Genomic DNA, 27,158 nt, shown 5'->3' on the forward strand with positions numbered 1-27,158 from the left:
TACTGGGAATCCTGGGAATTTTAAAAACCATTAAAAAAAAATATTGAAAATAACTGGACTCACTACACTGTGCTCTAACCATCTGCAATGCAATAATATTCAGTGACGAGCATTTTTTGTCAAATTTAAAACAAAAATGCTGCACAATGACACAACAAAATATAACAGTCATCAAAAAAATGAGGTTGAGTTTGTATCATCATGATTATCTCTTCAAACTCTTTAATGTTTTCATTGTGTAACTTGTTATATCTCACAATTCTGAGAAAGGATGTCAAAATTGCAAGAAAAGTCAGATTGGAGAGATATAAACTTGAAACTGCAAGAAAAAGTCAGAACTATGAGTTTAATATCCCACAATTCTAAGAAAAATAAATCAGAATTGCGAGATAAAAAGTCACAATAACTTCGTTTTATTTTTTATTCAGTGGTGGAAACAGGCTTACGTAACATTTTTGGTAGAAAAGTGACCTGGACATGTTTTCATGAGATCCTTTTGCTAGTGAGTGCCCTGTCCGTGTGCTCACCTTTCTCAAGCTCATCTGTTTCTTGAAGAGATTTCCGAAATCTTTCTTCCTCTTGTCGGAGTCATCTTCCTCATTGCCCCATTCCTCATCACATCTGAACACACACAGAAGCTCTTAGTCCCCACAGACTAACAGCTCTGATCATACAGTACAGCTGCTTCAGTAAGAGGTCAGCTGACCTCTCAAAGCCGTAACCCTTCCTGCCTCCAGCGTAGAGTTCAGGGTCGAAGCCGAATGGCCCCCTGGGCTCCGCGCTCTGTGTCGGGCCGGTTCTGGTGCTGAGGGTGGCTGCTCTCGCCAGCTGAGCGCGCACGAGTTTGGGGTCACGGCAGAAGTCACACGCGCCGGCACAGTTGGGCTTCTGATTGCCAAAAAACTGTGAGATCGTGGCATGTCTACACCTGGAAAATGAAGATTGATGGGGAAAATGATTAAATGATTAACAGGAGAAACAAATAAATCCAATTTCTCATTATGCTGAACCCAAAAAAATTACTCTAATTTTAACAGTAAAAGATAGAGAGAGATAATAGATCTAAAGAGAAATTTCATGTAAATTTACAGAAAAATACAGTTAAACTGACTTGGTTTTTGAAAGTGAAAAAGCCATCTTATAATTTACAGTGAAAAACTGTAAATTGACATTTCCAGAATTCTCTGACACTTCACATTTTATGTTTTCTTTTATTATTGAAAAACTTCTTAGTTTTTTTTTTGTAGTCATGTACATTAAGGTTTTATTTGTAATCTTATTTTGTTAAAACAATGTTTATTGCAATATTTTAATGTTGTGTGTTACCATGATGGTGTTGATTGTAGACCTTATATGTGACCCTTGACCACTCATAAGGGTCAATTTTTTTAAATGGAGATTTATGCATCATCTGAAAGCTGAATAAATACGCTTTCCATCGATGTATGTTTTGTTAGGACAGGACAATATTTGGCGGAGTATTTGAAAATCTGGAATCTGAGGGTGCAAAAAAAATCAAATTATTGAGAAAACCACCTTTAAATTTGTCCAAATTAAGTCCTTAGCGATGCATATTACGAATCAAAAATTTCGATATATTTATGGTACGAAATTTACAAAATATCTTCATTGAACATGATCTTTACTTAATATCCTAATGATTTTTGGCATAAAAGAAAAATCTAAAATTTTGACCCATACAATGTACTGTTGGCTATTGCTTCAAAATATACCTGTGCTACTTAGGACTGATTTTGTGGTCCAGGGTCATATATTCCATGTGCATTTTGTTTCATATTGCAAGACAAAATGCCCCTGCTGGTCACTGTATGATTTCAATGTATGGAACACAGTCTCCTTTTGTGTTCGATGTTAGAAAGTAAGTCATATGGGCGAGTAAATGACTTCTGTTTACAAATACTAATGTTTTGGTGAACTACCATTTTAATGAAGAACAGAGATGTTTTCTACAAGTTTCTACGAATGTTTGAGCACTCCCACATCCTGTGTAGTGTGAACTCTAAAATAGAGACGTGTGCTTCTCACTTCACAGACTGCTGGGTTTCAGGTTTCAGAGTCTGAAATAGCTGGTAGGGCCATAGAGAGACAGAAACCCTCCCAAAACACATTTACATGGTCTGACACACAAAGACCCTCTGTCAACACTGACCAGAACCCCATTCCCCACTCTCACTGTTCACTAAAACACACTTTCCTCTAAAAGCACATACAGAGCAATGCTTTACTCCTTTTTGAACCCAAACATATGAAATTTCATGGTAAACAAATGGAAATCAAAGGCAGAAAAAAAAAGTGAGATGGAGAAGAACATTTTGAAAAATAATAATTAATTTTTTTTTAAAAAAAGGCGTGAAAGTTTCCTCAGCTGTATGACAAAGAGAGCAAATAAAAAAAGTTTAACATGTAAAGATCATGTTTTATTCCAAAATAAGAAATAGGGAAAATAAAACCTGTTTTTTAGGAACATGAATATTTTTGGCATTTTTGACATTTTGTATCAATTTTCCAAAGGATAAAAAAAATAGAATCAATCAATCTAATACTCGGTCTAAAACATTATTTAATTGCAAAGCATTTATACACTGTTTGTCCTTAATTTATTCTGTCATTATTTTAAAAACAAAAAAACTTACACTATATATACTGTACAATTGTACACTGCATTATTGTATTTTTACTAGGGGTGTAATGGTACACAAATATGACAGTTCGGTACGTACCTCGGTTTTAACGTCATGGTTCAGTATGATTTTGGTACAGCAGGGGGAAAAACAAACTTTTTTTTGTTTTGTTTTAATTTTTTTAATAAACAGTGCTCTTTCTTTAAATACATTCAGTTATAGTTAATTTTCTTAGTGATAAAAATCTACCTCAGCTTATGCTTAAAACTATAGGGAGCCCTTTTACATCATAAGGTTACAATTAGGCCTAATAACTTAACCCAATCTTAAATTTAATTACTATTTATTTTTAAATCGATGATCAACATTTCAACTAAAAAAAAAAAAAAAAAAGTATGCAAACATGTAAATTGCATATAATGCAGTTATTAAATTAACTTATAATTTAGGCAATTTGTTAAAATATATTCAATTACACACTGGCTATCATAGCAGGTTTCATTACAGATTAATTTAAACATACATTAAATAAGACTAACAGGTTTAGTACTAAAATATGAGTATATGGTGTAATATTTAGCGAAATGCTCCTCTCTAAACTTCAAGCTGTGGACACTGATGACTTGCTGAGGTAAATGAAATGCTACGTGACATTTTATTTCCACGCTGTTTTTTTTGTGTCTTTCCGCGGTTGAAACACTGATTGAGCAGTTACATGAGGCATGTGTTGTTCAGTCATGTTTATTCTCGTTAAAACTAGTATTACAGAGGAAGGAATGATCGCTCCGCTCTGCATGCGTCTGTGGGGCGTCACAGCTCAGACACGGGAACCGGAGCTGATCGCGGCCGCTCGAGTCAATGCTTGTGTCGGGTTTATACCAGCCCGTTTCTGAACCGTCCCAGAAGCGGCTCTCCAAGGCGTTTATACAACGATCTGTCATGCCACATCAAAGACTGTCAAAACGCATTTATTATTTGAATGTCCTGAAAAAAAAAAAAAAAAAAAAAAAAAAAAACTGTATTTGTTCGATACACATGCTTACCGAACCAAAAGACCCGTAGCGAAAGGGTTCAGTACGAATACGTGTACCATCACACCCCTAATTTTTACTGTAAAAAATGCTAAATATTTTTGTATTACATTTAATTTTACAATACTTTTATTATAAGATAATATTTATTTTAGTGCTGTCAAGCGATTAATCGCGATTAATCACATCCAAAATAAAAGTTTTTGTTTACATAATATGTGTGTATGCGGTGTATATTTATTGTGTATATAAATACAAACACATGTATATATTTCAGAAAATATATAGAAGTTTATATAAATATAAGAATATAAATATATAAATGTATATACACATGTAAATATTTTCAAAATGTATATTGTATGTGTATTTATGCATTTATACATTTACTGTATGTGTGTGTATTTATATATACATAATAAATATACAGTACACATACATTATGTACACAAAAACTATTTTGGATGCGATTAATCGTGATTAATCGCGATTAATCGTTTGATAGCACTAGTTTATGTATGTATGGATTTATTCATTCATTCATTTATTTACTGCTTGCTTGCCTTTTTGATTTTGGGGTAAAATGTAACCTCAGAAAGATGTTTAACACTATATATAATACATACTATGTAAAACGTGTGATGTTGAAAAGGGCCATTTGTTTTCCAACTCCAGTGTACAGTCATACACACAGACAGACACAAAAGTATTATAACACAAAACCGTCACTTTCAAAAGGCCCTCCAGACTGTGTTTGACAAAAGGAGAAGAAAAAACTGTTTCCACAGTGATTTGAGGGGAGGAGAAAAGACTGAGCCAGACAAAAAAGGGGGTGGGGATGGACGTGGTAAACAGATAGAGAGAGAAAGAGAGCGAGAGCGAGAGAGCGAGAGATCCAGACTGACAGAACGTGTGCTGTAGGAGCGAGACAGCCCATCCCAAAAGACTGGTCATACTGGAAATCTCAAACACTAGAGGCCAAACACAGCACGACTGCACAGCGGCTAGACACTCAGCAGCTTACAACAACTGTTTGACGGGACAGAGCGCTCAAAACTTTACACAAGTTCATGTGAGGAGTGTTAGAGGGGAACACAACTGGAAACAAAGGTGAGAGCAGAAACCTACATGTAGAGCTGTGTGTACGCGAGTGAATGTCCTTGAACTGTGAGCTTGTGAGCATGAAAATAATGACTTGGGTCAGCAGAACATCTACAACTTACAAACACATGAGAGACATTTGCAAAGCAGGAATGGGAGAGGAAAGGTTCAACTGCATAGCAGCCCACAAAAGAATCAGAACGCTCAAACTGCATAAAGAGTTTGATTGCATTAGATAAACATTAAAAAGTGGCAAACAGAGATAACTTAATATAACCGTAACTTTTCTGCCGATTTAATACAAGCAGTGTTAACATTGACTATTTCCCAAACTGCTCTTGCCTCACAGTTCATAGGAACAATGACTGATTCATTTCCAGCAAATAATGTCATTACCTAAAAAATATGTAAAAAAAATTAACATTAGTAACAATGCGTATGAAAATACTGCTGTCATATAACCACGTATCGTCATATAGATGCACACAAAGAAAAAAAAAGAATGCAATTCTTCATTGAACTGTGGAGAACATGCCATGATTTTACTTACACATTTCAAGTAAAATATTTCTCAAAACAATCATTGTTTACAACACAAAATGATTCCACTTGATGTTCAAAAAGTATCATGGATCATGATGTTAACGGCATTCTCCACACCTGTGTGAACTTGAGGAGAACTGACTTCACACATCCGATAAAAATCCCCAAAACACCAAACATGATGAAGAAAAGTGAAGGTATTGCAATTGCCATATTTAGATGTCTAATATGGGGCAAAAAAAGTGGCAAAATTCATTCCCAAAACCTAATTAATATTCACAAAATACTAATTTACAAATGCACAGTACATTCACAAAACAATATTCACGAATGCAAAACAATTTAGAAGCACACAAGTGTGCCAGCACATTTCTGAATGTTTCTGTGTATTATTTGATTATTGAAAGCACATTTACAAGTTTTTTTCCTGCCAAATTCATGCTTTTCAAACAGATGCGCTGTTTTCAATCTAGCCAATCATACACAGCCTTGCTCAATGCTTCAATGCCTTGATTAGTGGACATAGCAATATCTAGCCTTGCAAATAGCAAATTGTATTATCAAAAACCGCATACATGTAGAGTTTGGTTATCTGAATGAAAAAACTAATCACACAGCACTATGCAAACTTTGCTTCCTGAGTCATAGCATGAGTAAGCTGCATTAATGACTGGCTGGGTTGACACTCACATCTGACTGGTTAAAGAGAATGTATGTTTAAAACTGCAATATGTAAATTAGGCCCTGGCAGGAAATTCTCAAAATGCATCGCGAGTCACACCCAAGAGTTTGCAAATTCACAAAAACATAAAAAAAAATATTTGCATTGTGTATATTTATGAACCTTTGCATTTATGGATCTTATTTTGCGAGTGTAAATTTGGCTGAACGCATTTGTAAAAGCTATTTTGTGAATATGAATTAGGTTATGAGTTTGCGAATTGCTGTTCGAATACATATGTGACCCTGGAGCACAAACCCAGTCTTAAGTCGCTGGGGTATATTTGTAGCAAAAGCCAAAAATACATTGTATGGGTCAAAATTATACATTTTTCTTTTATGCCAAAAATCATTAGGATATTAAGTAAAGATCATGTTCCATGAAGATATTTTGTAAATTTCCTACCATAAATATATCAAAACTTCATTTTTGATTAGTAATATGCATTGCTAAGAACTTCATGTGAACAACTTTAAAGGTGATTTTCTCAATATTTTTATTTTTTTGCACCCTCAGATTCCAGATTTTCAAATAGTTGCATCTCGGCCAAATATTGTCCGATCCTAACAAACCATACATCAATGGAAAGATTATTTATTTCAATTTCGAAAAATTGCCACTTAAGACTGGTTTTATGGTCCAGGGTCACATATATGGACAATGACGACCAGGGGGTTAAATACAGCTCCATAGATTAGAATGTGTCATGTTTTTTAAATGTATTATTTCTGAGCAAAAAATATTAATACAATCTTTAATACATTTTAATCTTTTATCCATTTTTACCAAGACTTACATAAGACACCAACAAAGAGGTAATTTAGTGTAACAATAGTTCATATGCCAAAACAAATGTCAGGCATATTCAGAAAAAGAACCATTAGATGACATTAAAATACTCTATTTAAGGATCATGGTGCGGTAACAAAATAATACAAGTAAATAATAAGTTGTAATTTTAAATAGTTTTCACCGTCCTTCAAACCACTAAGTTTTACCCATTCGTCAAACGAGAAAAGTATAAACTAGACATTGCATAGTATATTTAAAAATAAATATATTTGATACGACATAAAATTTATTACACATAAACATTTAGGATACAGCAGCCTAACATAAACTATGGAACCTGAAAAAAAGATAATTTGAGAAACATCTCATGATTTAATGTTGCAATGAAAGTCATTGGTAACCAAAACAGCTTTGTTACCAACTGTCTTCAAAATAACTTATTTTATGTTCCACAGAAGAAAGTTTGTCACACAGTTTTGAAACTACATGAGTGTGAGTAAATGATGACAGAATTTTGATTTTGGGGTGAACTATCCCTTTAATATTTTGTTTTCTTCTTTACTGAAATGACACTCTAAATAAGAAACTCAAACTGCCAGCAGGTGGCGCTAAATGTCTTTATGAGTCATTCATTCGATTCGTTCGAACAGCTAATTCATTCAGAAATTCTGTAAACGGCTCACTTTATGAATGGGACTTTGAATCATTGATTCACACGATTCGTTCAAATCGCCGATTCATTCAGAAACAAAGCACTGCTGTGTTGCTTGGAGACGCACAACAGATCTGACGTGGCTTTATAGGTAATATTTGCGTTTGCAAAACTGAGCAAAAACAGACAATATTATAATATAAAATATAACAAAGCATTAACTTATTTACTGAACTATTGTTTAAAATCACATTTGCACTCGCTATTCAGGGCAAAAGCTACACTCCTGTGATATGATATCGCATATCATGTGATATAAACATGAGACAAAAACTCATATAGAGGCATTTATTACCCCAATATTAAATTTTAGTGCATTAATGGAGTTGTTGCCCTGCATAATATTTGTCAACTGTATGAAATATAAGATGATCTAACTATGATATAACTAATTAATCAAGTTAATGCGTTAAACTGACAGCCCTAACTTACTTAAAACATAATAAAATATAGTATGATCAATTATTCAATAAGTACAGGTCAGAATTATAGAAGTATATTTTTACATGAATTATCTAGGCCCATGTTATGCTGAATGAACACCCATTTTTTAACATTTTATTCAAAAGTTATTCGAAACATTAAAGCAGACGCTTTACTTGCATTTAAATATGCTCTCTCTTTATATGCAATCATTTAATTTGAGCAAACACCAAAATGGCATGTCTCGCCACTGACCCATATACAAACAGATATAAAAAAGGAGGAACAACAGATTCAACAGAATAGCATCACAGTGTTCTGATGAACTTTCAGTGATGTTATAAAGAGATCAGGCAGCAATACACACTGAGGTAAGATTCAATTATGGGACAATCGAAACTCATTTTAAAAAGGAAATCCAAAGTAAGGAATGATTCTTTCATCAGCAGGGTTAATTTTATACTGTGATGGCACACCCACAAGCATCTGTCCTGTTGGAAACACCCACCACAGCAGATTTAATGACTAGCTCAACTAGCAGGTTTCTGTTTTTGTAGCTGCTTGACATACCATTTCACATTCAGTGAACACAACAGTCAAACGGAAGAAAGATACAGTTTCCTCACAGGAAACTTTGTGCACAGACTGAAATACTGCCATCACATAAACTGACAACACAATAAGACCAATTATTCTATTAAACATCATTCTTAAATGCTTATATATAGTAGTCAACATCTGAAGTGGATCAAAAAAGTTCATCAAAGTTGTCATAAGACAAGAAAGCATTTTGGTTTAAGGTTTTAGGGCAACTTTGATGAAAGGTTTTTTGACTAGTGACTAGTGTTGACTAGTGTAGTTAAAGGAGCCATTTGTGAACACATGATGCATGAGAAAAACCAACACCTACCAACTACCTGCAACCAACACCAGCTGCAGTGTAGGCCAATCTAAAACATGAAATGTGCTAATATATTAAAACAATTAAGCGCTAATCTAAAACAGCTCTTTTAAGAGACTGGAAATGTCTCTGTCACGTGTTTTATTTTATCACAGCGTATCTGCAGGATTTTTTAAATCCACCACATTTAGACATTTACAACTATATGTAAATAGCAAAAAATGGAAGAAAAAAAAACTAAATGGCTCGATTTTCACGTTTCGAAAACATTAGATGGGCTGACTAAAAATGCACATTCATTCTCCGGCCAGCAGGTGGCGCTTTCGGAACGGCAGAAATATAGGCCTAGTGGTTTCCCTGGAAAGCCCGTACACAAAGCAGCGCTGCGTTTACGAAGTTTACTTTGTTAGGCATCATTACACAGAGGTAAGATAAAAAGGAAGTGCCATGTAAACTTTTCTGAAGGCAGTCTGTTCCCTTTAGAGATACATTCATATAAAAACACCCTCATCCCCAACACACACAAAAGCATACAGAGTTTGCAGGTATGATGCAAACAAAAAAAATGCTTGGCATGCGTGATACTGACTGAAAGTGCCTTAAATTAATTTTTAGCAATTTACATAACTTTTCCAAGTCTAGAAAATTTGGCTTCCTCAAATATCCAGATCACAGGAATCCAGGTTCTTCAAAGAAAAAAAAATAAATTTTGCTGAGGGAAATTAAAATAAGAAATATTTACTTTTTTTAAGCTTATTTTAAAACTTGCTTTGTCTAATTTTAATTCACTTTAAGCCCCCTTTGGAACTTGTCTGAGGCCTCCTGCTTGAGAACCACTGCCAGATATACTGCTTGATTTCATATCATACAATCATATAACAACCAATATAAATATAAAATCAGTTTTCCTGTGAGAAAAGTCATTCTTGACTGTTTACAACCGACTCAATGAGGCTCATAGTCACTATTCTTTGTTTGTATTTAGACCAGACCTGCCGCAGTCAGAATGAGCGCTTCAGAAGAAATAATGGGGATTCTCCAGAACGTCTGGACCAAACTGCAGGCTCTTCCTCAAGCCCACCCGCTCACACAGACGGCGTTTCTCATCATCCTGCTGTTCTTCTGTAAGCTCCCTATCACTACACTATCATTACATCTCTGCACTGTGGCCACATCTGGTCTAATTTTGGAAGAGGTTTTATTTGAACACAAGGCGGAGAGCTTATGAGAGCTTCTACTGCGATTAAAGGCTTCCACCAAGTGCACATCCATACTTAGCTTGCTATTTTAGTGAGGGTATGGCACTTGAACTGACATTAAAAACTCTAACAAGCAGTTGACTGTAAATCTGGGAGAAGTTTCAGGTTTCTAATGTCACGAATCCAAGGATTTTAGTCGTTCCGCAGACCGGACTCAAGGCACTTTCTGGACTGGAAAGGATGTCTTGAGTTCTGAATGTTAGAGTTTTCTCTTTTACTTTATAATGATCTCAAAAGATCAATAAAAAACTGATTCCTCATGCTACGACTCTTAACAACAACAGCCTTCATTAGACATCACTAGATTTCATTAAATTCCTAAAAACTGGCTGAAGCCACTAATTAGAGCTTTTCCTGAAGAGACACCAGTCAAATGTTAAGGCCCGTTCACACCAAGCACGATAACTATAAAGATAAAGATATAGTTCTGAAAATCATTCTCAATATTAAAGAATAGCAGAGTCCACACCACAGCTATAATGATAAAGGCACAAAGAAACAATATCGTTGGAGATTTTTTCCAGCTAATCAACGATACAAACATTGACACCCAATCAGAATCCATCCGGCTATAACGAGCTCGAGAATTTAAAGCAGCAGACGAGCGTGCGCTTAGAAGAAACAGACGATATCGTTTGCTGGTGTGGATGCTAATATCGTTATCTTTAGTTATCGTAGTTGGTGTGAATGGGGCTTTAAAGAGATAGTTCACCCAAAAAGTAAAATTCTGTCATTAATTACTCACCCTCATGTCGTTCCAAACCCGTTAAACCTTTGTTCATCTTCACACATATTAAGATGAATTTCTGATGAAATCCGAGAGCTCATTGACCCTCCATAGACAGCAAGGATCCTTACACGATCAAGGCTCAGAAACGTAGCAAGGAGATTGTTAAAATAGTCCATGTGACATCAGTGGTTCAACCGTAATTTTATGAAGCTACGAGAATACTTTTTGTGGCGCTACAGGGTGACGCGGAGGAGACGAATTGTTGAATAAAGTCGTTATTTTAGTTTTCTTTGCGCACAAAAATAATCTCGTAGCTTCATAAAATTATGGTTGAACCACTGATATCACATGGATTATTTTAGCGTTCTCCTTGCTCGTGTTAATATCCTTGCTCTCTATGGAGGGTCAGAAAGCTCTCAGATTTCATCAGAAATATCTTAATTTGTGTTCTGAAGATGAACGAAGGTCTTACGGGTTTGGAACGACATGAGGGTGAGTAATTAATGACAGAATTTTACTTTTTGGCTGAACTTTCCCTTTAGTCAGTTGTATTAAAACAAGTGACTTAGTAACTCCATGTTTCATTCTTCCTGCAGTGACATTCATCGCTCTGATTGTGACTGGGTGCATTTATGGCCGCTGTGGCTGCTGTACGACAGGGACCAAAAACAGAGTCTCGGCCGCCTGAAACATGGGCTCCACAATAAAGAGGAAGATAGGAGCATCTAACCTTTAGATAGGCTAAAATAAAATTTGGTGGTGACTGCTGTGAAATCACACATTACAGTGATTAAATTCAGCCAAAGTAGCAAATACTGTAATGCTGAATGAAAACAACACTCATCAGCGACAGTCATGAAGCAAATCAGAAGAGCTTTAAATGAAGAAACAAGTGTCTGGCTGAGAAAAACGCTCCCCTTCATAACGAATGTTACAAATAAACACCAAATTCCCAACCTCTCTCATTATGGGAATGCAACCACTATGAAACCAGTGCCAAATGGATCATCTTCATGCAGAGATGAAGAAACGAAAGGCGGAAGGTTTGTGTCGATCAAATGCTATTCATCAAAGAATCCTGAAAAAAATGCATCACGGTGTCCACAGAAATATTAAGCAGCACAACCGTTTTCAACATTTATAATAATAATAATAAATGTTTCTTCAGCATATTAGAATGATTTCTGAAGGATCATGTGACACTGAAGACTGGAGTAATGATGCTACAAATTCAGCTTTGCGTCACAGGAATAAATTACATTTTAAAATATATTACAATAGAAAACAGTTATTCTAAATTGTAATAATATTTGTCAATATTACCGTTTTTACTGTATTTTTAATTAAATAAATGCAGCATAAGAGACTTCTTTCAAACACATCAAAACATCTTACCGACCAACAACTTTTGATCAATAGAGTATTATTCAAGAATTAAATGTAATATTGTTGACTTAATTCTACTATCTTGTTGAATTAAGGTTATGTTCTATAATATGCAGGAAAATGGAGCTGAATCTTGGTTAAATAAAATGGGAATTATCAAACTTGTATATTTTTATATTGTTTAATATGATATGTATTTAATGGACATAAAGTGAGCTAAGTATTATTGCATGTTTGTTTTTGTTTTTGTACCACACTATTCTGTTTTATTAAACATTTATTACACCCTAAATCCAGAATTTAAAGTGTCTGTGTTTGAGCTCACCCTTCTTGTTCACAAAAAGCAACCATTCCCTCAAAGTCCAGGATGGGTGCTTTATCCTGCTCTCTCTCTGATCCTCGCTTCTCCTGAATTCAAAACACGCAGTATATCAGACACAATGACAGTTTAACTAGACAAAAGCAAGAAGATATCAAGACTGGATGTCCTTCCCAACCTGTTTGCGGGCAATTTCTTTGCGGATGAGGAAGTTGAGCTGATCTCTGTCTTTGGGTGAGTAGTATATTCTGCAGGACGACGGCAGTCCGTCACGTCCAGCTCGTCCCGACTCCTGATAGTAACTGGCCAAAGACTTTGCCACATTCCAGTGAACGACAAACCTGAAAACAGACAGACACTTACATGCAATGGCAAACAAAGAACACAGCACTGATGTGTCTACAGATCTACTAAAAGACTCAAGAAATAGCATTTAGGCACTAGGGATGAAATGATTAGTCGACATCATCAACAACGTTGACAATAAATAATGGTCTACAAATATTTTATTTAGGGCAATATGACCTCAAATCAAAACCTTGATTAATTGAACATTACCAAATTAATTTTTTGCCCTCATCGTTCAAAGTTTGCACTGTAAACATACTAAAGTATTAAAGGTGAGATTTTTTTTCCTAATGAAACAGTGAATTTGTTATCTTTCATTTTTTGCAAACAAAATACATGAATATTCCCATGTCAATAGTAGAAAAAAAGAATATTATTTTAAATAATGCAAAGCGTAAACAAATGTTTTAAATAATGAATGTAAATAGAACACTGGTGATTAAGAGAAAGAGCATGGCACCATCTCAGTGAACTGTTCTATGTTTAAGTCTTTACTCTAGGTTCTTACTGGCCATTCACACAGAACACGTCTTTGTGTCTAAATCTGCGAGATGCAATGCTCAGGAATGTTTTTTTAAAGCGCAGCACAGAATGCCTACTCCGCCATTTTGCCGTCGAATACAAAAGTTGCCAAGCCAACCTGCTACTGTAAACAAAAGCTTGCAATGCTTTCCCCGCCTCCAGGGTCTTCTGATTAGTTTTGGAGCTGATATTGAAAATTAAATTCTTTTAACGTGCCACTCACATGTGAGACGCTGCAAAAAGACACGAGCTGCAACGGTCTGGTCCGTATAACGTCGACTATGGTAGTAAGTATTAATAGGATTAAAAAACAAAACTGTTTACACCAGTTATTTTAAATTGTAATAATATTTCAGTTTTTTAACTGTAGTGTATACTTGCAATGCGTGCCTGACCTGACATTGGCCTTGTCCACTCCCATACCAAAACTGATGGTGGCCACGATAACAGGCACTTTGTCGGCCATCCAATCAGTCTGACTCTCAGTGCGATCGGCCACCTTCAGCCCTGCAGAGAGATGAAACCTTAACCAGAATGGTCTGTCCCTTGTAAACTTGCACTACAATATTACACACAATGACACAAACATCCAAAAGGCAGCAGTGACAGGATCACCTGCATGGTAGGGCTTGGCTGCGATTCCTAGTTTAGTCAGCTTATGTGCCACTTCCTCACAACTCTCTCTGGTGCGACAGTAAACAATCCCACAGCCCTGCTGACCAAACATGGCTGTTTAACATTATATAAACAGACTCGACCTCAAATAAATTATGGAACACAAAAGAAGATGTTTATCAAAATGTCCAAGCTGCTCTTTTCCATACAATGAAAGTAAACAGTAAGTGAAGTTGTTGAGGTCCAGAAACGACATAAAAGTCACCCATATGACTTCTGTATCTTCTGAATTCATCCTGACTGAAATGCAATTGCTCATTAAAGATCTTTCCTGTCAATTTAGCTCTCAAATTTAAGTGTACGTTCACATATGGCATGTCAAGATATGTATTTAAGCGATGATATCAATGACTTCAAATGGTTCTTGTGCCATGTTGACACACCATATTTGAAGGTGTGGATCATTGACAAATAAAACTGCCCAAAAAAATCATATTCAAAGAATTATATGGTGCTCTTTTGGTATTTTTATGTACTATTATATATTTGATTCATATTTTGAACAAGTTTTCTTTTGAATTGTAGTTTAAGTTTTACTGATTTCGCCATTTTTATTCGTTTTATTTAACATTTCTATTAGCTTTAATGTATTTAATAAAGTTTGAGTAATTTTAGTACTTCAAATTAATCTCAGGCGACGGGTCAGACTAAGAGCGGTTCAAAAACCCCTTTATGATGGACAATATTCAGAGGACCGTGACGTCGCCCGGTATGGCGCAACCGGGGCCCCACCCTGGAGCCAGGCCCGGGGTTGGGGCTCGTATGCGAGCGCCTGGTGGCCGGGCCTCCCCCATGGGGTCCGGCCGGGCTCAGCCCGAAGGAGCGACGTGGGGCCGCCTTCCCGTGGGCTCACCACCTACAGGAGGGACCGTAAGGGGCCGGTGCAAAGAGGATCGGGCAGCAGTCGAAGGCGGGGGCCTCGACGACCCGATCCCTGGACACAGAAGCTAGCTCTAGGGACGTGGAATGTCACCTCGCTGGCGGGGAAGGAGCCTGAGATTGTGCGTGAGGTTGAGAGGTTCCGACTAGAGATAGTCGGGATCACCTCTACGCACGGCTTGGGCTCTGGAACCACACTCCTCGAGAGAGGATGGACTCTTCACCACTCTGGAGTTGCCCATGGTGAGAAGCGGCGGGCTGGTGTGGGTTTGCTTATAGCCCCCCAGCTCAGCCGCCATGTGTTGGAGTTCACCCCGGTGAACGAGAGGGTCGTTTCCCTGCGCCTACGGGTAGGGGATAGGTCTCACACTGTCGTGTGTGCCTACGGGCCGAACGGCAGTGCAGAGTACCCGGCCTTCTTGGGGTCTCTGGGAGGGGTGCTGGAAAGTGCTCCAACCAGGGACTCCGTCGTTCTACTGGGGGACTTCAATGCCCACGTGGGTAGCGACAGTGACACCTGGAGGGGCGTGATTGGGAGGAACAGCCCCCCTGATCTGAACCCGAGTGGTGTTCAGTTATTGGACTTCTGTGCTAGTTACAGTTTGTCCATAACGAACACCATGTTCAAGCATAAGGGTGTCCATCAGTGCACGTGGCACCAGGACACCCTAGGCCGTAGGTCAATGATCGACTTTGTGGTCGTTTCATCTGACCTGCGGCCGTATGTCTTGGACACTCGGGTAAAGAGAGGGGCGGAGCTGTCAACTGATCACCACCTGGTGGTGAGTTGGATCCGATGGCGGGGGAGGAAGCTGGACAGACTTGGCAGACCCAAGCGTACTGTGAGGGTCTGCTGGGAACGTTTGGCCGAGTCTCCTGTCAGAGAGATCTTCAACTCCCACCTCCGGCAGAGCTTCGACCGGATCCCGAGGGAGGCTGGAGATATTGAGTCCGAGTGGACCATGTTCTCCACCTCCATTGTCGAAGCGGCCGCTCGGAGTTGTGGTCGTAAGGTCTCCGGTGCCTGTCGAGGCGGCAATCCCCGAACCAGGTGGTGGACACCGGAAGTAAGGGATGCCGTCAAGCTGAAGAAGGAGTCCTATCGGGCCTGGCTGGCTTGTGGGACTCCTGAGGCAGCTGACGGGTACCGACAGGCCAAGCGAACTGCAGCCCGGGTGGTTGTGGGGGCAAAAACTCGGGCCTGGGAGGAGTTCGGTGAGGCCATGGAGAAGGACTATCGGCTGGCCTCGAAGAGATTCTGGCAAACCGTCCGGCGCCTCAGGAGAGGGAAGCAGTGCCCTACCAACGCTGTTTACAGTAGAGGTGGGGAGCTGCTGACCTCGACTGGGGATATCGTTGGACGGTGGAAGGAATACTTTGAGGATCTCCTCAATCCCGCCGTCACGTCTTCCATTGAGGAAGCAGAGGCTGAGGGCTCAGAGGTGGACTCGTCCATCACCCAAGCTGAAGTCACAGAGGTAGTCAAGAAACTCCTCGGTGGCAGGGCACCGGGGTTGGATGAGATCCGCCCTGAGTACCTCAAGTCTATGGATGTTGTGGGGCTGTCTTGGATGACACGCCTCTGCAGCATCGCGTGGCGGTCGGGGACAGTGCCTCTGGGGTGGCAGACCGGGGTGGTGGTCCCTCTTTTTAAGAAGGGGGACCGGAGGGTGTGTTCCAACTACAGGGGGATCACACTTCTCAGCCTCCCTGGGAAAGTCTATGCCAGGGTACTGGAGAGGAGAATACGGCCGATAGTAGAACCTCGGATTCAGGAGGAACAGTGTGGTTTTCGTCCGGGCCGTGGAACACTGGACCAGCTCTATACCCTCTACAGGGTGCTGGAGGGTTCATGGGAGTTTGCCCAACCAGTCCACATGTGTTTTGTGGATTTGGAGAAGGCATTCGACTGTGTCCCTCGCGGCGGCCTGTGGGGGGTGCTCCGGGAGTATGGGGTCCGGGGTCCTTTACTAAGGGCTGTCCGGTCCCTGTATGACCGAAGCAGGAGCTTGGTTCGCATTGCCGGCAGTAAGTCAGACTTGTTCCCGGTGCATGTTGGACTCCGGCAGGGCTGCCCTTTGTCGCCGGTTCTGTTCATAAGTTTTATGGACAGAATTTCTAGGCGCAGCCAGGGGCCGGAGGGTGTTAGGTTTGGTGACCACACGATTTCGTCTCTGCTTTTTGCAGATGACGTTGTCGTGTTGGCTTCATCAAGCCAGGACCTTCAGCAGGCACTGGGACGGTTTGCAGCCGAGTGTGAAGCGGCTGGGATGAGAATCAGCACCTCCAAATCCGAGGCCATGGTCCTCAGTCGGAAAAGGGTGGTTTGCCCACTTCAGGTTGGTGGAGAGTTCCTACCTCAAGTGGAGGAGTTTAAGTATCTTGGGGTTTTGTTCACGAGTGAGGGAAGGATGGAACGGGAGACTGACAGACGGATCGGTGCATCTTCTGCAGTAATGCGGTCGATGTACCGGTCTGTCGTGGTGAAGAAAGAGCTGAGCCGCAAGGCGAAGCTCTCGATTTACCGGTCAATCTACGTTCCTACTCTCACCTATGGTCATGAGCTTTGGGTCATGACCGAAAGGACAAGATCCCGGATACAGGCGGCTGAAATGAGCTTTCTCCGCAGGGTGGCTGGGCGATCCCTTAGAGATAGGGTGAGAAGCTCGGTCACTCGGGAGGAGCTCAGAGTAGAGCCGCTGCTCCTTCACATTGAGAGGGGTCAGCTGAGGTGGCTCGGGCATCTGTTCCGGATGCCTCCTGGACGCCTTCCCGGGAAGGTGTTCCGGGCGCGTCCCACTGGGAGGAGACCCCGGGGAAGACCTAGGACACGCTGGAGAGACTATGTCTCCCGGCTGGCCTGGGAACGCCTCGGTGTCCCCCCGGAAGAGCTGGAGGAAGTGTCTAGGGAGAGAGAAGTCTGGGCATCCCTGCTTAGACTGCTGCCCCCGCGACCCGGCCCCGGATAAGCGGAAGAAGATGGATGGATGGATGGAAATTAATCTCATTTTAGTTGTTTGCCAAGGGAAAATGTTCCATTTCTGTCTAATATTTTCTTTTTTTTTTTATACGTTTATCATCTGTTTATTAACGCCATCAAATGATTAATCACGATTAATCCAAACGCATCCAAAAAAGTTTTTGTTTACATAATATATATGTGTGTGTACTGTGTATATTTATTATGCCTATATAAATACACAGACATGCATGTAGATATTTCAGAAAAAAATATTTATATATTAAATATATGTATTTATAAAATAAATTGTATGAATATAAATATAGACATGTAAATATTTTCAAAATATATACTGTATGTGCGTGTATTTATATATAGATAAATATACACAGTACACACACGTTATGCAAACAAAAACTTTTGTTTTGTATGTGATTAATCACGATTAATCGTTTGACAGCACTAATGTTTTCATTTTATTTCAGCTTTATATCAATTACCAAGAGCAAATTTAATGGTTTTAATTTTAGTAAACTAGTAAAATGTACTCTTTTGAAAGACCTTTATGCTATTTTTTCAAGAAAATTTTCAATTAAATGACTCCACCTTCAAAACAGGTGAGGGATTTCTTGAAATATTCTGGATATTTGTAGCAAGTTTTTGACTGACTGCCTGAACCCTCGCCAAATAGCATAATTAATTATGATTCAGAAATGAAAAATACACTCATAACAGAAGCGGTATATCTAAATAATTTTATGTTTGAACTGCATATTAAAAATATCAGTGTAATGTCACTGACCCATATGCAATCATAAAATGTATTTTTAGCATTTTTTCACTTTCATAGTATGCTAAACTTTTCAATGCTAAACTTTTGTTACCAGCAGATGAGAGAAACTCATACAGGTTCAAGAACAGCACGAGTGCGAGTAAATGGTGAAATAACTTGCTTAACCAAAGAAAGCCAGTGACTGACCTTTTCCGCTGTATTTCCACCCAGAGCCTCTTTGGCAAACGCAAGCAAGTGCACATAAGGATCAGGCAACAGATCCCGGAATATCACGTCATATTTCAAGTTTTTACGGAAAACAGGTATGGCAAAGACAAGTGGCGAGCGCAGCTTCAGCGAGCGCTCAATGTCTTCCTGCACTCTCTTGGGTGCTGTGGCCGTCAGGGCTACACAGGGAACCCCCTGCAGACGGGAGCGCAGGTCCCCGAGCTTCAGATAGTCCGGTCTGAAGTCATGACCCCACTGAGAGACGCAGTGAGCCTCATCCACAGCCAGGTACGCCAGCAGACCCCGCGCACACAGCGAGCTCAAGCAGGGCTGGAAGGACGGGGACGCCACCATCTCTGGAGTGATGTAGAGCAGCTTGAGCAGAGGACGCTCGCTCTCTAGATCCGCCAGGATCTGACGCCGCTCAGCCGAGGGAAGTTTGGAGTTGATGGACCGTGCAGGAACATTCAGGGCTTTCAGGTGCTCCACTTGATCCTGCAGAAGTAAAAACAAAGAGCATGCCATCATGAACAACACAACAGTCAAAAGAATTTTTACTACTCATCACAGGAAAGCTGGTTATCATATAAATCTGTGTTGTTACTTGCTTTAAATAATGGCCGTGTTCCCAATGTGTGGATGCCCATGTGGTTCTTAGTTTCCATTGTTTTTATTCACGCATTACATACCATAAGCTGTTGCTCATCCTCATTCTGCTCTTAACACAATGATTATAATGCACTTATCTATTTATTTCTCTTTAATGCTTTTTTTTTATGCTTCCATCTAGCTATCTATCTATCTATCACTTTTATTCATCACGCATGCTGTTATTTTTAAACGTTTTCAGCACTGATAATAATCATAAATGTTTCTTGAGCAGTAAATCAGCATATTAGAATGATTTCTGAAAGATCATGTGACACTGAAGACTGGAGTCATGATGCTGAAAATTCAGCTTTGCATCACAAAAATAAATTAAATTTTTATATATAAATTCATATACAAAACAGTTATTTTAAATAGTGACACGTTTTATATATATATATATATATATATATATATATATATATATATATATATATATATATACACGCCAAAAGTATTGGGTCACCCCCTTCTAATGAACAGGTTTGACTACTTTAGTAATTTAAATGAGTACAAATCTTAATGTTTCAGCATATAATGATATTCTAGGGAATTGTGTGCTTCTAATTTTATAGCAACAGTTTGGACAGGACCCTTTTCTATTCTAACATGATAGTGTCTCTGTGTATAAGACACGGTTCAAAAAGACATGATTGATTGAGTCAGTGTGGAAGAACTTGACTGGTCTGCAGAAAGCCAAGTCTTGATCCCAGCTGAACACCTCTGGTGTGATTTTAAATGCAGACCTTGAGCCAAAAACTCCTCACCAAACACCAATGACTTGTACATAAGGGTACGGTCACTTTAGACACGTCCAAAACTTGTTGCAACAGAGATGGAAATACAATTTCCAATACATGAATTATGTTTCCATCTTTGTTAGTGCCCTTTTCTGTTCTAAAGAAGGGGGTGTCCCAACACTTTTGTCCTTATAGTGTCTATACAAGTCACTGGTGTTTGGTGATGAGATTTTGGCAAACATGTAGTAAAGTAGTCAAACATGTTCATTAGAAGGGGGTGTCCCAATACTTTTGGCAATATAGTGTATATATATATATATATATATATATATATATATATAGTCATTTTGGATGCATCTGCATCTGCTAAATGACTAAATGTAATATAATGTAATTGTAAATACTGTTTTATTAATATGCTTGGCCAATAAATTAGGGGTGGGCGATATGGGAAAAATATCATATCATGATTTTTTATAGAAATATCACGATTCACGATTTTTATCCCGATTCTTTGTTAGTTTTACTATTTTGGTTTTACAAGTTGTCTGAGCATTACAGCCAAACTAGAAAGACAAAGATGCATGGCAGATATTTAGGCCAAAGTGGGTGAAGATAAAAAATCTTTGTCATTATTTTATTTTTCTTATTAAAAAATAAGAACAAAGATACACATTACAAATACACATAATATACAAATAAAACAAACAGTGCTTTATTTCCAGGTACAATAGGTGTATTTAGCAGAGCATTCAATGAAATTGAATGAACAAATATAAAAATAAAACACTAGATAGACTGATTCCTAAAGCAACTGTATTAAAGTTTTTCAGTCAAGAATAGTGAGTGATTTTTCTCTTTGTGTTTTGTTGTTTTGTTAACGTTAAATGAATAGTTCCCCCACAAATTAATATTCTGTCATCTGTCTGTCAATTCTGTCATAATGTTGTATTTTTATATCATCATTTACTCAAAAGTTGTTTTAAACCTGAATGAGTTTCTTTCTTCTGCTGAACATTTATAAATGCCATTTTGAAGAAGGTGGAAAACCAAACAGTTGCTGGTCCTCAGTGACTTCCATAGGATTTTTCTTTCCTACTATCAAAGTCAATGTAGACCAGCAACTGTTTGGTTTTCCACTGAGTAAATAATGACAGAAATTCAATTTTAGGGTGAACTATCTCTTTAATGACAGTCGACAGCATGTTTAGTGTCCTGTCCCTTTAAGAGCTGCACGCATCTAATATACAGTACAGGCACGCATCCGTTTCTCTCTTAACGATTTACTTTCATTTTAGAGATAACCAACTCAGTCTGTATGTAAACCTTGTGTGTTTTGACAGTATTAGCGCAAAATATAACTTAGTTGAGTAATCAGGCGCTGTTAGACAGGCGTTTTAGTGCGCGTGCTTCAGGTGTATGCGCTCAGAACAAGCGCACGTCAGACCAGCGCGCGAATTAAACATTTAACCAGCAAGGCTTGTATGCAAATAATGTACTTTTGCGATCGCGAATAAGTGCAGTGTCCTGTCTGAGTAACTCTACTGCTGTATGTCGTGTTGTACAGTATATAGAGACGGCGGCGCCAGAACTGTATTTGACAATGTGCGCGGTAGCGCGATACTACGATATTTCTTCAAAAGCAGATCGTGGAGACATTTTTATCGTCCACGATCAAAAATCGTCATATCGCACACCCCTACAATAAATCTATTTAACTCTGGTGAATATCAGATTACATCTCAGTCAGTGACCTGCTCTCGGTGTGCCTACAGCTTATCCATGATAGTAAGATGTCTGTAGCTGGGATTCACCTGGATGAGCGCGATCAGAGGCGAGATGACCAGAGTGATGCCGCTGGCCAGAAGAGCAGGCAGCTGATAGCACAGAGACTTCCCCGCTCCAGTGGGCATGAGGACAAACACATCCCTGTCACCTGTGAGCACAGACAGAGAGACAGAGAGAGAGACAGAGAGAGAGACAGAGAGAGAGAGAGAGAGAGAGAGATCAGGAAACAGGACCACTGCACTGTCACTGTCATTATTACAGACTCATGTAACCATCAGCTAAGTTACACTAGCATTCGGCTAACTCCTGGCGTTTGTTCTATTACAATCCCGTGTAAATGTGTCTTCACCCTTTAGCACTGCTTTCACGGCATCTTCCTGCTGTTCAGATCGAAACTTGTCGAAGCCGAAGTGTTTCTTTAACGCCCGGTGAACGGCACTCATAACGACATCCACACAAGATCAACATTCACTCAACTTTCATTGAACTCCGCGGCGCACAGAGATGAGGTCATGCGGCGCACTGTGTGACGCAACTATTCTGCGTTCTTTTGAATTTCAGATGTTCATAAACATAAATGATCAACTCCCACCATAAACGATATTTTGAGGCTTTTAACAACAGATTTCAACAGTGTTTTGAAATGCTTTCTGTATCTGGAAACAAAAACATCTTTATGTAATGTTCAGATCAGTTATTGTAGGCATATTGGCGAAATGTTTCATTCATAAATTATGATTTTTAAAGATGTTTAGAAACTAATTACAACTATTTTCAGAATCAAAAAGCACCAGTTCTTTCATTTGATTGTAAAATATACTGTCAGATGTAGCCTTGATGCCCCTCGCTCTTTCTTCCTTCCTTCTTCCTTCCTTTTTCTCTTTCTTTCTTTCTCACCTACTTGGCCGTATGTCTTCACTCACTTCCTTCCTTCCTTTTCTTTTTCTTTCTTTCCTTTCTTTCTTTCATTCCTTCTTCCTTCCTTTCTTTTTCTTTCTTTCCTTTCTTTCTTTCTTCCTTCCTTCCTTTCTTTTTCTTTTCTTTCTTTCCTTTCTTTCTTTCTTTCTTTCTTCCTTCCTTCCTTTTTCTTTCCTTTCTTTCTTTCTTCCTTCCTTTCTTTTTCTTTCTTTCTTTCCTTTCTTTTGTTCCTTCTTCCTTCCCTTTTCTTTCTTTCCTTCTTCCTTCCTTCCTTTCTTTCCTTCTTCCTTCCTTCCTTTCTTTCCTTCTTCCTTTCTTTCGTTCCTTCTTCCTTCCTTCCTTTCTTTCCTTCTTCCTTCCTTTCTTTCCTTCTTCCTTCCTTTCTTTCGTTCCTTCTTCCTTCCTTCCTTTCCTTCTTCCTTCCTTTCTTTCTTTCTTTCCTTCTTCCTTCATTTCTTTCTTTCTTTTTAAACGTTATCATTACTTTAGTTTTAAACAGTTAAAAACTAAACAGCCTACTGTACACTGGATGTATATCTTTTCCTTTACAGTTTTATTTTGAAATTATTAATTTACATAAAATGTATAAACATATATAGATTCATATATATATATGAAGATGTGCATGTACATTGTGTGATATGTTAAAATTCAACTTTAAAATAAATGTAATTACCAAATTTGATATCATCATTGCATATTACTAATTTTGATTACAAACTCATCACTCTGAGCATGTCACACTGATTTGCACTAGAATAAATTAATCTCACGATGCATGTAATTACGTAATCTTCACATAAAGCAGCATTTGACAGAATAAAATCTGCATGAACACACAGGATTGAATTTACTTTGATTTATTATTCACATAAAGTGCATTTCATGTCGTGATTTGTGTTTGTCAAATGAATATGAAAGTGCAGACAGAGCAGGCGAACACTGTATTATAATCAGGTGCAGACAGCAGCAGGTTCAGAAGTACCACAGAAGCAGTAGCTGAAAGAGATCCTACACTACCTTGATGGAATTACTGGTCGGGAATGCTATGGATCACCGTCAATCACTACGAACTGACCAACTAATATAGCCCAGTGGTTTATCTAATGCTAATGAGGTCTAGAGCACTGGTTCTCAACTGGTTTTGCTTCAGGACCAAAAAATAGTCCTTAGCATCAAAAAGGTAAACATCTTAATCTTACCATAAACTGCTTAGGCTCATAATTTCGCTAAATTATTAGCATACCAGCTAACAGGAAATGTTCTCAGAACTTTGAACAAGGTTATGGCAGCGTTCTCTCAAAAGTTATGAACAAATGTTCTTACAGGAACATTAATAGAATGTTTGTTTAAAATCATCTGGACTTTAATAATGTTCTCAAAACATTAGCATGCAAAACATTATGTATAGATTATGTTTTTCTGCAACATTGGATGTTCATCTAATTGTTGCTACTTAAAGTTTCAGATAGTTTTGAGAACATTTAAACCTTTCTAACCTTTCACATAACCGTACGTTTCGGAGCTATTTTCATAGCTTAATGAGAAATTAGCAAAATGTTCTCAGAGTATAGTTTTGTTAGCTGGAATGGTATGGGCCAAAGAAGAAAATTGTCTTCAAAGCTTGAGCGTTTTCTAATTGTCGTTTGAATTTTGATTGTTTCTCACCCAGTGAAAAACAACATTACCCATGATTCTACAGAGTAATCTCCACCAATCAGGAAACTAAAACTAGCAAATCGTGCCAAAATAATTCTTGAGCACCCACCCACTACCATGTAGCACTGCGAATGACATAATAGCTGACAAATGCTCTCAAACTACTAAAATGTTTTTCTCCACTGTTATTAATTTGACTATGTCATTCACAATGCTTCATGGGATTGTAGTCTTTTCTAAGCAGAGTTTGTAATGTTGTGATTCACCTCACAGCTGGTTGGTTTGGTTCATGACTTAAATCACCTCACAAAATCCCATACTTAGCAAAAAACTCGCATTTGTGACCCTGTGACCCTATCTGTACAAATGGTAACATATTAAGTTCCAGTTGAAAACCACTGGTCTAGAGATTAAGCACTGGGCTCTGGTTGGATTCGGTTGGGTCTCAACCCCACAGGCATATGCTGGGACACAGGCAGTGGCTCCTGTTCCCGGGGGATTTGATCACCAGGTCTTTCACGATCTCCACCGTTCCGAAGAGCGGGAAGAGCTTTTCGTCAAATGTCTCGTTGTAGGTGTAGATGTGGGAGCGGCTCTCCGCGTCGTAGAAAGACAGCTGGCCCTCGTCATAGTCTAGGTAGACGCCGACCTTTCGAGGAATCAAGGCGGCCGGCAGGGCGGTGAATGGCACGGTGAGGGCCTTTAGCTCCGTGCCGCGCTCCAGCCGCAGGGTCAGGTAGCCAGTGTCGGTGTTCAGGGACTTGAAGCCCTTACGCAAGGCGGGCTCTTTTGCCACGCCGATGCGCCAGTCCATTTCTCCCACATCCACCTCCCAGTACTGGCGGCCAGAGGCGAAGCCATCGGTTCCCACCGCACACCACCAACCGTCGAAGCGCTGGTGATAGTTGGGCACGTCTTTGCGCTCGAAACCACAGCGCATGCGCTTCTCGTCCTCGGAGATCAACAGGTCAGGGTTGGCCGTGTCCAGGTCAAGGGTCACCTCCACTATGATGAAATGAATGGAGGGTTGTGACTAATGTGTTATCGGTTTCAGAAATTATGAATCAATGAAAACGGCTTTGTTTCAAAACCTAGAGAGCTGCCTATGTAGGCAGCAATTTGAGGCATCAAAGATGGTAAGAGACCATCTTTAGACAAAATTCTAAATTCAAAATGTGAAATTCTATGTGTACATTATTTAGAATTTAAACTGAATTTTATCCGCATCACAAATACTATGTATATTTGTATGTGATGCTATGCTTGTAATCCCATAATGCATTACGACAAGATGGTGGATTACTTGTTGGTATTAAATAGTATTTTGGTAGCTTTCAGTTAAATTAGAAGTAAATAGTTCAATCTACAATTCTAAATCGTCAATTTTACTCAGTATTTTTCAGTGGCATGTATACTTAGTAGAATCTGACAGTGTCAGCAACATGCTAATGCTATGCTAACGTTATTTACACTACCATTCAAAAATGTTGGGTTGGTAAGATTTTATTGTATTTATTTATTTTTTAAATTAATGCTTTTATTTAACAAGGATGCATTAAATTGATCACAAGTGTAAAGACATTTAAAATGTTAAAAAATATTTATATTTCAGTTTATCAGAAAATCCTGAAAAAAATATACAGTATCATGTTTTCCAAAAACATATGAAGTAGCACAACGGTTTTCAACGCTGATAATAATAATACATTTCTTGATCATATTACATGTACATTTCAAATCATATTATTATGATTTGTGACGGATCATGTGACACTGAAGATTGGAGTAATGAAGCAAAAAAAATCAGCTTTGCATCACAGTAATAAATTACATTTTAAAATATATATTACATAGGAAACACTGATTTTAAATTGTAATAATATTTCACAGTATTACTGTTTTTACAGTATTAAATGGACGCCTTACCTCCTGCATCACTGATCCAGTCCCACACTAAATAAAAGAAAAGCAATAGTTAGCTCAAGTTCATAGGGAGTTTTAATATTCAATCCACCATATAATTGCAAAACTGTCCAGAATATCTATTCAGATTTTCAAAAGAGAAACATTAACACATGAGACATGACTCACCTACATGAGGAATATATGGGGTGGCACCTAAGTCAAAAACAAAAAACAGAAAAATGAAGGTGCTGTCAACAAGATGTTTTCATACCAGGCATTATATTTCCCTACTACCTGGCAGGTACATGAACAAGGTTAGCCACAGCTGAAGTCACTTAAAGCACATCTGAAATCATTTTTTATTATATTCATGATATTCAAGAAACTGACGTATGGATCAGACCTATTTTTTGGCTCCTCTGTTTCCACATAAGCCACTTTTGCGGAATGTTCTCCTAAACACATAAATAAAACAGTTTTATGTTACAAAAAATTAATTTGCCCACTGAATTAACTCTGAGTTTCTGTAATGTTATTTTCTTCACACCTTGTCT

At 38.6% G+C, this 27,158-nt stretch overlaps 3 protein-coding genes across 3 annotated transcripts in view; 1 reads left to right on the forward strand and 2 right to left on the reverse strand.

Moving 5' to 3' along the window:
• The window catches only part of LOC306852901 (ATP-dependent DNA helicase Q5-like), a 32,129-nt gene extending 9,491 nt beyond the window's left edge, over positions 1–22,638 (reverse strand). The window contains exons 1-9 of the mRNA XM_079390021.1: positions 22,472–22,638; positions 22,149–22,270; positions 18,926–19,441; positions 14,046–14,142; positions 13,826–13,937; positions 12,739–12,901; positions 12,567–12,649; positions 707–928; positions 528–621 (exon numbers count right to left, since the gene is read on the reverse strand). Coding sequence (XP_079246147.1) covers positions 528–621; positions 707–928; positions 12,567–12,649; positions 12,739–12,901; positions 13,826–13,937; positions 14,046–14,142; positions 18,926–19,441; positions 22,149–22,270; positions 22,472–22,565 — 1,503 coding nt within the window. The 5' untranslated portion in view covers positions 22,566–22,638. The remainder of the gene's footprint in view (positions 1–527; positions 622–706; positions 929–12,566; positions 12,650–12,738; positions 12,902–13,825; positions 13,938–14,045; positions 14,143–18,925; positions 19,442–22,148; positions 22,271–22,471) is intronic.
• On the forward strand, positions 4,644–12,530 carry smim5 (small integral membrane protein 5). The gene is made up of 3 exons (XM_079390136.1): positions 4,644–4,783; positions 9,852–9,990; positions 11,452–12,530. Exons 2-3 carry the CDS (start codon positions 9,873–9,875, stop codon positions 11,541–11,543), a joined length of 210 nt encoding a protein of 69 aa, XP_079246262.1. The 5' UTR covers positions 4,644–4,783; positions 9,852–9,872; the 3' UTR covers positions 11,544–12,530.
• Positions 22,639–23,571: 933 nt separating the features above from the next.
• LOC306852944 (E3 ubiquitin-protein ligase TRIM69-like) overlaps positions 23,572–27,158 on the reverse strand; it is a 9,414-nt gene continuing 5,827 nt past the window's right edge. Inside the window, exons 6-10 of the mRNA XM_079390062.1 lie at positions 27,152–27,158; positions 27,008–27,059; positions 26,791–26,817; positions 26,626–26,652; positions 23,572–25,704 (exon numbers count right to left, since the gene is read on the reverse strand). The exon at positions 27,152–27,158 is cut by the window's right edge and continues 131 nt beyond it. Coding sequence (XP_079246188.1) covers positions 25,145–25,704; positions 26,626–26,652; positions 26,791–26,817; positions 27,008–27,059; positions 27,152–27,158 — 673 coding nt within the window. The 3' untranslated portion in view covers positions 23,572–25,144. The remainder of the gene's footprint in view (positions 25,705–26,625; positions 26,653–26,790; positions 26,818–27,007; positions 27,060–27,151) is intronic.

Source organism: Barbus barbus (assembly GCF_936440315.1).
Source record: "Barbus barbus genome assembly, chromosome: 3".
In the NCBI taxonomy this organism is placed as follows: Eukaryota; Metazoa; Chordata; class Actinopteri; order Cypriniformes; family Cyprinidae; genus Barbus; species Barbus barbus.